The sequence below is a fragment of the Drosophila subobscura genome, chromosome J (genome assembly GCF_008121235.1).
Source record: "Drosophila subobscura isolate 14011-0131.10 chromosome J, UCBerk_Dsub_1.0, whole genome shotgun sequence".
Lineage (NCBI taxonomy): Eukaryota > Metazoa > Arthropoda > Insecta > Diptera > Drosophilidae > Drosophila > Drosophila subobscura.
The window spans coordinates 5,091,635-5,101,897 of record NC_048532.1 but is presented as its reverse complement, the minus strand read 5'-3'; the positions used below and the strand labels follow the sequence as shown (position 1 = coordinate 5,101,897).

At 47.1% G+C, this 10,263-nt stretch overlaps 1 protein-coding gene across 1 annotated transcript; it reads right to left on the bottom strand.

The window, feature by feature from the left end:
• Positions 1 to 7,497: 7,497 nt before the first annotated feature.
• LOC117894917 (protein sneaky) lies at positions 7,498 to 9,755 on the bottom strand. The gene is given in 3 exon segments (XM_034802216.1): positions 7,498 to 8,188; positions 8,242 to 9,161; positions 9,164 to 9,755. Coding segments are annotated over 3 exon segments (2,133 nt in total). The 5' UTR covers positions 9,732 to 9,755; the 3' UTR covers positions 7,498 to 7,543.
• Positions 9,756 to 10,263: the final 508 nt, after the last annotated feature.

Here is a 10,263-nt window from a genome sequence, read left to right as displayed (position 1 = left end):
GACTCTTCTGTAGGGTATTTAAAACCTAACTAAAGCTGCCAAGCAAACACAAAGACAAGTTCAGGGTTCGGGGCTGCCTCCTCCCATCAGACCCAGGCGACATTTTCCCTATCATACGAGACCCCTTTTTAAGGTTAGTGTTGTCTGAGTACTTTACGACACATCGTCACGCTTTTGTGACATTTTGTCCTCTTTTTGCTCCTCCGCTCCGCTCTGCTCCAGTCTGCTCCGGTCTGCACTCAAGACTTTTGCTTTTTTCGGGCACTTTTGGCGGATACGATACCCATACAATGGACTTAAAAATTCTCTTTCAACACTCTCCATCGCCATGTCCCCCTTTTTCCGCCCCTCACAGGGCTAAGCATGCAAAGAGGAAAAGAGGTCCGAAACAGGCAACGACATCGATGGTTCAGTTCAGAATCGTCAGTCGTATGAGCAATCCTTTTATGGTCTTAATGCGATTGATGGTCCATCGTCTCGTCTGGGCTTCAGAGTCTCAGAGTTTCAGAGCTTCTCGGCGGTGTTTGACAGCCGCCGATGGACACAACAGACAACGGACAGTGGACAAGAGAACGAACACAGATTGATGGATCCCCACATTAAGCGGATGATGTAGGAGACAATGATAATTTTTTGTTATTGTATTCCGGGGAAATGAAATCGCTGGGCCAGAGAGCAAGTGGAGGATACTTTAATAAAATCGAAAATCGCATAATTTGAGAGTTCCTGGAACTGGTTATTCTTTTCCTTTACCATCGAATTCCCCATTAAGTTGGTCAAAAGTGCATCGTATCTTTCGGCTGATTTTCAAATGGGAATTTCGTTTTATTTTCAAAAGACTTTCTGGGTTCTGTTCAAACGATTTGTCATCACAGCGAGGTATGGCTAAGGAGTTTTTTAAAAGAGAACATCAAAGACTAAATACAAATAAATAAATCAAATGAGAGGAAAATTTCGAATGAAAAAAGTTTTTATTACTATTTTAATTATGGAATTTTTAATAAAAACAGAGGCTTTCTTGAGGCAAGCTTATGAATCAACCCTCTGACAAAAATTTTGCGGACCAGACATAATGCGATTTGGCCCAACAGGTTTTCATCATCTTTTAAATATTCGGCAGCGACTCCCGGCTCAAAAAGGGAACCGAATAATTTGCCCTTATTATATGTAGAACGAAGGTAAAATGCAGAATGAACATAGAACGGATGAAGAGAGAGAGAGTGATATGACTACCACAAAAGGATAATGGGGATCATTATGTTGGCAGGCATCAGAGATGCGTATTCGCAATGAATTAAGATCCTCAATTACGTTTCGATTAGCTTTTAATGATTATAATTTGGGCGAAATTCCTCCTGCTATTAGTCACCGTAGAAGTGCTATGGTTTCGACGTGGGAATCGCAGTCGCAACAATTGTTTCCACATTAATTGCTGGCTCCAACTGCAAGTCGCATATCCAAAGCGTAGCCAAAAGGCTTGAGAAAAGAATGCCAGGCATTTGTCTTCTTCACGCCAGAATGGAGAGCAGAGCCAGAGTCAAAGTCACAGCCACAGGGAGGGAATCACCCGAGTGGGTCTCGCTAATTTAGCAAAACTAAAGCGGAATGCCAAGACCAACTTCATAACCTGCTCTGACTCTGACACAACAGAGGCATGGGAAACTTAAACTCAATTATGTTTGTGTAAGTAGTACTTGCGCTATTCACAATTAACGAGTCAAAATCAGGGGCGCTAAACCGTCCTATTACCAAACAATTATGGTCAAGGAAAAGTATAATAATAATGAAAAGTACAAATGCGCAGAATGCAACTCTAGTCTTGTAAAAGTCTAACATTTGACCATGACGTTATTTGATGGCCAGGCTTAATATGCATACATAAGTATAAGAGACAAATCAAAATAATAGGATACTCTTAACAGGCCTAAATTTCAAGCAAACACACTAAAGAGAGAGAGTCAGATTGTCGAGATTTTGAATGACTCACCTTACAATGGTAGCCTCGACGCGCTGAGATCGCGCTCCTTCCTTTTTGCTTTGCTCGTCTTTGTCACCAGGCGAATTATATGATGGAGTGGGATAGGGACAAATCTTCCGAATTGTTCAGTTTTTGCAAATAATAGTTTTATAAATACACTTTAAATTAATAATACACTTCTAGCTCCACTATACTGCCTTTCCCAAAGTTCACGACCAAAATTGCGGAGCTGACTTAAAACCGCGCGCTTGTCCCGTCCGAAAAATTGAGAGTGAAAACGTAAGAGCGGCGCAGATTTGAATGCGTAGGTGACTTAGTTTCTAGAACATTTCCTGCTCTCCTTCTTAAGCGCGTCCTAATTGCTCTCTCATTAGACTTTGACGTTATTGTATTCCCTCTCATACGCAAAGAGAGTGGCTCCTATACGAAGAGAACGAAAGTGCATGAGTGCATGAGCTCTTGGTAATCCATTGTCGTAAGGGGGAGAGAGGTACAGTTCTGTGCTCCAGGCTTGTCATTTGCGGACGGTGGACGGGGGAGAAGAGGCTGAGCATACCATAGGAGAACATTGAACCTAACAGAGGACAGAAATGAATGCTCGCGAAACCAAGCCTTCTACCCCGCTCTCTTCCCGACGAAAAATTGAAAGTTTGAGAGCGGCGCAAATTTGAATTTGAGGGTTAGTTGCTCTCCTTCAGAATCACTTTTTTCTCTGCCACAAATGTATGTGTAAGTAAATAAGTACATAGGTACATCTGTGTTTGGTCTGGAAATCTATTTTTCTGCGCGGCTGTTAGCAATGTTTTGTATCTTCGAGTGTTTAATCTTATTAATTAGAGAATTTGTTTTTTGTAAACTCGCAGCCAAAGAACTTAACCAGATCCTTTAACACTATCTTTTATCTATTGGATATAAATATAAATATTTTAGTGCAACTTAAATTTTCCATCGTTTTACTCTGCGTGAAATATAGACTTTATATTCATAATTTTCGCTGCATGCTCTAGAAAGTTATCGGCGAAATTAACATATGTACATACCTCTTGAAGAAAGGCAACATGCAAAGTTCCCTCCTGAATGAGCTTAAGACCGACACCGAGCCTGAGCCTACACCCCAGAGGCTGGCTGTTTTGTGCCACTTCCGACAGCAGCCAAGACGACTGTGGCGCGGCTTGGCTTGGACTTTGGCTAAATGCTCCGCTGGCGTTGGCTGCCATTTGTCAGGCAGCAGACCGCAAAATAGTTGCACTGTTGGGTGAGTGTATACCGCCTGACGCGATAATAAGAGCGATGAGGAGCGTTAAGGAACCCCAGCCCCATAGTGTGAGAACTGCTGCTGCGGCTGCTTCTCCGTGTTTTTTATTCTTTGCCTTATTTTGCTTTTGCTCTTGCTGTTCGTTTTTCGCTAGTTTTCGCGTGGAAAATAAATACCAATCTACATAAAAGTGGAAACCAAATAGGAGAAACACAGCCGCAGCACAGTCCGTTTGTTGCCCATTTGAAAAGAGGGAAAAACGAAAAACCTGCTGCTGGTGCTGCTGTCTGCTTGCCTACCTGCCTACCTGCCTTGCCGCCTATTGAGAGCAACAACAGGAGGTGAGTGGAAGAAGAACTGGACAAAAACGAGGCGAAACGAAGCTAGAGAACCACAGCGCATTAGGAATGGGAGCAAGTGCATCGATGGCAGTCGGCACTCACGAAATGTAACGATAGTTACATGACGTAAAACTTTAATGCTCCCCAAAAGTTCCACCTAATATTTCTGACCAATACATATCCTCAAATATATTTGAAACAAAAACTCCATTTCGTGACTCACTGAACCATCTCTAGCGTGGATGTGGCAGCAGTGGACTGAGAAGATTTGCGGTTACAATTTGGAGCAGAGGCCGGGGCCGGGCCAGAGTCTAGTTTTGATGAAATTGCTCGAAATAATAGGGTGAAAATGCAGCTTTCTGCTGCTTTCTGGGCTGCTTCGCTTTTTAACTCTTTCGCGCTTTGGCTGTGAAAGACCAAAAAGGCGTCGTCCGTCGCTTGCATTGCATTCAGCTAACAACCGACTCCGACACCGACTTCCCCGCACTGCACCAACAAATGCTTTGGCAGAAAAGTCCGAGAGTTCAGCACGCACAGTGGGATACAGTGGTACAGTGGGAGCGGCGGAGTGGTAGCCCGCCCCCTCTTTGGAGTTTCGTGTTTGGTTTTGTTTCTGGCAAAAAGTGGGTGAAAAAAGCGAGTGAAAGATTTGTGGTGCAGTGGGTTTGGGGTCGGTTCTCTTTCTCTGTCTCTTTGTGTGAGAAAATTGGGTCTGGTGTTTGAAGTTTGACTTGACAAAGCTGAGATTTCAGAGCGGTTTCTATGGGATTTGCACACGTATTTGAAAGCGAGAAATATTCACATGCCAGAGCCCCCAATTAGGTATTTGCACTGCGGTTACAGATCTCTCCTCGAATGATTCTTTATCCACATTCTAAAAATAATTCATTTAAATTCCTTGGCTAAACATGTCTGACTGTATCAATCAAGTTATAATCGGTCGCAAAACCCAAAAGGGGGAAAGGCATAATCCGCAAAAATATATTTATACACCCAAGGAAAAATGTCAGATTAAAAAAAGAAACACACCCAACAAAGAATTTTAACAAAATAAAAGTATATTTATGGTAAATTAGTAAATACATATATTTCCAATCTCGGAGAAAATAAATTTATTAATATTTCCATATGTACATACATATGTATATTGATAATATAAAACATGATTTTTCTTTGGGTGTAATACAAATCAATTACTTTAATCAATTTTTAACACGTTTGCGCTTCTTCACACCCAAGGCGCCTCTGTCCCAAGCTCTCCACAGATTTTTTCCCTTCCAGTTTTTGCTAAAATTTTAATTATAAAGATTAAACACGGACAGAAAGAGGAGAGCGCGAGAATATATTGAGAGGGAGAGAGAGAGCGAGAATACACTAACCTGCCATAACAAACTTGAAATAATATTAAAGAATTTTTATTGAAATAATAGCAAGCTATGCAGGTAGTGGCAGTCCCAGAACCAGTGACAGAGCGAGGGGGGTGAATGGGATGTAGAGAGAGGCAGCAGCCAGACGAGATTCGCGCGGTTCGTCAGTGTCAGGCGAGAGGCGAACGAACATCAAAGGCGGAACAGAAAGAGCAACCATTTGGCGGAAGACAACGGAAGGGAGAGAGAGCGAGAGGGGCAACTGATTGGGGGCGACGACAGGCTGTCGTCGACATCGTCGTCGTTTCGCGGTTTCTTCTTCAGAGTGCCGTTTCGCCGCCGCTTTTTCTAATTGAAATGTTCCGCACCATATTTCTCTACGCTTTACCACCTGCTGGCTACCTGCCTGGCTCCTCAGCGGAGTTAATCCCCGCCATCTCACCCCCTTTTGCTAAATAGTTCACTCTGGAACAGGGAGACTGGGAAATGGGCAATGGGCATGGGCAATGGGCAATGGGTGCTCGCTGGACAGCGGAATATAAAAAACTGACCAGCCACAACGAGCATTCCTCCGTCCCATCCCATCCCATCCCATCGTTATCGTCGCCAAGTGAAGCTCATGATGATAAAAGCAGTTGAGCGACACAAACCGATTATTTCTCAACACTTTAGCATCTTTCTATTCTTTTTTCTTCAGCTAAGTATTTTCTGCACTCTTTTTGTAGGTGTTTCAGGTAACCGTTGGAGAGCAGCAATTATGAGAATTATGCTCTCTTTTTGCGGCTTAGGCTGCAGTTAATTATATCACTATTTCCTTCATCCCTTTAGTTTGTTCATTCGCTTTAAGTGCTTTTATTTCAAAGGGTATTGCTTAGTCGTGGCTTCTGCTTTAGCTCCAGTTTTCGCTCATTTTTATGTTTTGTCTTGCAGGTCTTTACACTGCTCGTTCATCCATCGTCTGCAGTTTTCTAGGAAATAATTCTCTCCGTTTCTCTCTCTCTGTTTTTTTCAGCTCGTTTTTTTGTTCAAAGCGCTGTCTCGTCTCGTCTAGTTGCGTCTTCATAGTCCGTCCCCGACCATGCCGCAAGGATGGAGTTGCTGCTCTCGGTGCCTCGCCCGTGGCCCCCACTGCTGTCGGGGAGAGTGTCACACCTGTCACTTTTGTGGCCTGATCACAACAACCGCCGACGAGCGTCGACGACCTCGCCCATCCCATTCACGTCGTTGAATGGGATTTGCGATGGAAGGGGGCTGCAAGTCGCTGCAACAAGGTGTGAACCTCAAATAATCACCTTTGCACACGGCATGCCGACCAGCCTAGACCTAGAGGGGATGGGGGATGGAACTCCCCATCTTCTCGTTGGTTTTGTTGGTTTTTCGTTGGAAAATTTTGCGCGTTTCCTTTGGTTTCTCATTTTCTTTCGATTTCATGGAAAAGTGTGAGTTTTCAATGGAACACGCAACACCCCGCTCCATTGTACGTTTGCATAATTATTTTATTGCAAGACCACGCCCACACACACTCGTGCAAAGGGGCCAAATGTCTTATGAATATTAAAACAAGAGCAAAGAAAAGCCAAGCCAAGCCAGGCTAAGACTTTGTCGTCGTCATTGTTGCAACTGTTTCAACATGCCAGAGACACAGAGACAGAGCCAGGCCAGAGCCAGAGCCAGACAGAGCCCAAGTGCCCCAAAGCATTTCCATCTAAAGCTCCCGTGCAGCATTCAATCCCCCCCCACCCGCCTAGACAATTTCCAACCGAAAAACTTTTGTTCTCTCTCTGAAAAGAGGAGCGCAGCAGCATCACTGTAGGCATTTCTTCAATTAGCGTTTTTATTATTTTTAATTAAAAATTTTGTAACTTAATCCTTGCCGCATAGTGTGGCGCATACGGCGCCACGGGTAGTGCTGAAATTTTTGCCAATCCCCGAGCCCCAATGCCGCCCCAATGCCACCGCCCACCGCCCACCGCCCATCGCATAATCGAATCAGACCCGCTTGAGTAAAGTTTGTCCAAAGACAAAAAACTTTTCCCTCCTTCCGGGGGGTGTCCGGGTCCCAGTCCGGGGAGCGATACCAGACATGTGCATAATTATGTTGGGCCCCCAAGGAGGGGCAGAGGGTGGGGCGTGCTGGCACAGACAAAAGGGTGGACACTAATTGAGCGATGTTTGTTGTTGCAAAGAAATGTTTTCCAACTTACAGCAGACAACTGGTAGACAGACAGTGCCACTGGCCAAGGAAGTAGTCGTCAAAGGGGTTTGGGGAAATTGTGGGAATTAAGTTTGACAGACTGGAAAAATGGCAATTATGTTGTAGATATGATTATCATACAGAAGAACTCCTCATAAATGCTCGCCAGTTCTGGGGGATTTGGGGGTGAAAGTTCTACGGAAATGATTACTCCCCAAATGGGATTCCTTTTAGTAAATTTATAAGAAAGTTTCCAAATGTCATTAGAGTTACTCATTGGATCGACAACCCCTTCAATCTCCTTCCTGCGAATAGCAACTGGGATTAAGGGTCAGAGAAGAAACTTTCTGGATAAGAACGAAACTTGTTAATGGCATTTACACACACTCCCTGCATGCCTCGAGTCATCTATTTGTCCTTTCGAAAGTCATACAACACCACGCTGCTGCCATCGGACCAGGCCTCATCGACCTTGGTGAATGGCTGGAAGCTTATGGCCAGGCCACACTTTATGCAAACGTTCTTCAGCATCACACTGCACTCGTGGCAGTAGGGCAGGCCACAGCCGGCGCAGAGGACAAAGTCCGGATCTTCGAGAGCATCGCAAATGATGCAATTCCGCTTGCCGCAGCTCAGGTGCTGCAGGCAGCCAAAGACACTCGGACAAAGGAGACGCAAACGCAGGAAGAGGTTGAGATTGTCCTGCACATGACGCGCGGCCAGGTTCTGCTCGGCGTTGTGGCGCAGGAGCTCAAAGACGGAGAGGCGATTGCGCAGCAGGGAGTTGTAGAGGAAGAGGACGCGCTGCTTCTCGCGCTTGTGGTAGAAGTAGCTGCAGATCACGCGACGCAGCCGCAGGAAGGTGGTGCTCTGGTAGATCAGCAGCACAATGGCCAAATAAAGGAGCATCAATCTGTAGTAGAACCTCTCCGGCAGGATGTGGGCATTGGGCAGACACTCCTCGTTGCTCAGCGACGTGGAGACGCGCTCGTGCATGTTGAAATTTCGCATGGTGGTGCGCAGCAGACGAGCCATCAAGCCAGTGCCATTTATCTGCAGAAATATGGATCATATATTAGAGATCAGATAACTAAATCGAAGCTCACATGAAACCGAATCTCGTGCTCGCCCTCCTGTTGGTACGTGACCAGCGATCGCTGGCGAATGATCTGCAGCAGACCGACGACCATGTGATCGAGCAGCAGAAACAGTGCCGCGGTGATCACCTCCAGCGACAGCTGCAACAGATGATATATCACCGTGCGGGACTCCTCCGCTGTGCGACTGCAGACGTGTGCCACATCCACATAGTTGGCCCGCTCGTGGCTGTGCAGCGGCAGGATCGAACGCTTCGCGTTGGCCTTGCGCTCTGCATCGATGTGCTTGAAGTAGTCCGTGATGTAGAAGTTGTCAAACTCCACGTTGCCGCGATACAGAAAATAGTATCGAATGGAGGCGTAGATCACGCGCAGGAGGAAGAGGCACAGGAACTTCTCGAGGATCAGCATGGTGGCCCTGAAGATGCGCTTCCGACGATTGAAGTCCTTCATGAATGCCTCCGAGGTCTGCTGGGCCGTCAGCAGCTGACCCTTTGCCGTCTCGTTCCTCAGCTCGTAGAAGATCTCAATGTCGGCGCTGGCATCGAACAGTTCCCGCTCTGTGCTCAGCATGTCCACGTAGGCCTGGCCAAAGTTCTGCGGCACCACCTCCGAGGCGTCGCAGATTTTGTCCGGACTGCCAAAGAGATTCAGCCGGCAGATGATGTCCACGCGGTAGGGCCAGCAGATGGCGGCGGCCATGAAGTCGGGAAAGTTTGTGCTGCACTTCTGGTAGCCCTTGCGGAAGACCTCCTCGCAGACGCGAATGCCACTGCCCAGCTGCTGCTTGCAACGATGCCGCATGTTGCGAAGGAAGTTCTCCCGCACCGCATCGGCCGACGGCAGCTCCGACTGCGGAGGAGTCGTGTGGTATATTCCATCCTCATCCTCGTCGGGAGATTCCTGCTCTACGGCGTACTTGAGCTCTCCCAGACCTCCTCCAGCTCCCGAAAAGTGTTCCGTATCTCCGCTATGTCGCCCCGCATGTGCTGCAGCGTGTTCGTAAAGGGTCTGGCCATCAGATCGAAGCGCGTCTTGGTCAGGTTGTACGTGAGGACCGTGGTGCAGGCAAAGACCCGGGCCACCTCACCCGCATTCGAGGCGAGGTTATCGATGGGTCCCGCAATCACAAAGGCAAAGGCAATGGCCCGAAGGTAACTGCGTCCCGACTTACCCACAAGCGCCACAAACATCAGCAATGTCACGGCCCGGACACTGCGGATCAGCATGAAGGCGAGTCCATTCAGCAGCATGAACACCTCGAAGACGGGCACGTGCACGGGCAGGGGGGCAAGCCAGCGGCTCAGATTGAAGTTCAGGGCCACCAGACCCCACAGCAGATACGCCAGGAACAGGCCCACCAGCAGTCGACCCACACAGCGCACGGGCTTCAGCCAAGGCTCGTCCTCCGACTCCTGGCCGTACAGCAGGCAGTACAGGGGCCGATAGGCTTGCAGGCCAATCGCTTGCCGAATTGACTTTGTCAGAAAATGAAACATTATCCAGCCACTACTCGGCCAGGGCTTACTTGGGTCTGGAACTAACAGAGAACTAACAGAGCTCAAGATTAGCAGCCAGACAAAGTGTTGCAGCTGCTTCAGCTCTTAACTGTTTTACGGCACTGAGCCAGGAGTCAGGTCCAGACAGGAGAATGCGAGAACATTTATTTTAATGTCGGTCCGGTCCGGTCCGGTCCCACTCCAGTGGGTAATCCAATTATAATGGAAGCTGCAAGAGCTGCTGCCAGAGCACCTGCCCCACTCGAGGGGATTCTTCTAAAATATAAAAATTGATTACATGCGTGTGCGTGTGTGTGTGTGTCTTCTTTTGGGTTGTGCTCCGCTCTGGCATCTCCTCTTGAACTTGTTTGTTGTTTTAAAAATTTATGAACTGCAGTCAAGCGATAAAAGATGGATGGGATTGAATGCACACGGTCCATGAGGAGCACCACTCCGCCTCCAGCTCCACCTCCACTCCAAAATTGATGCAGTTGCTCAATGTCGTCGCGCTTGGCGGTGTCACTCGCTGCAT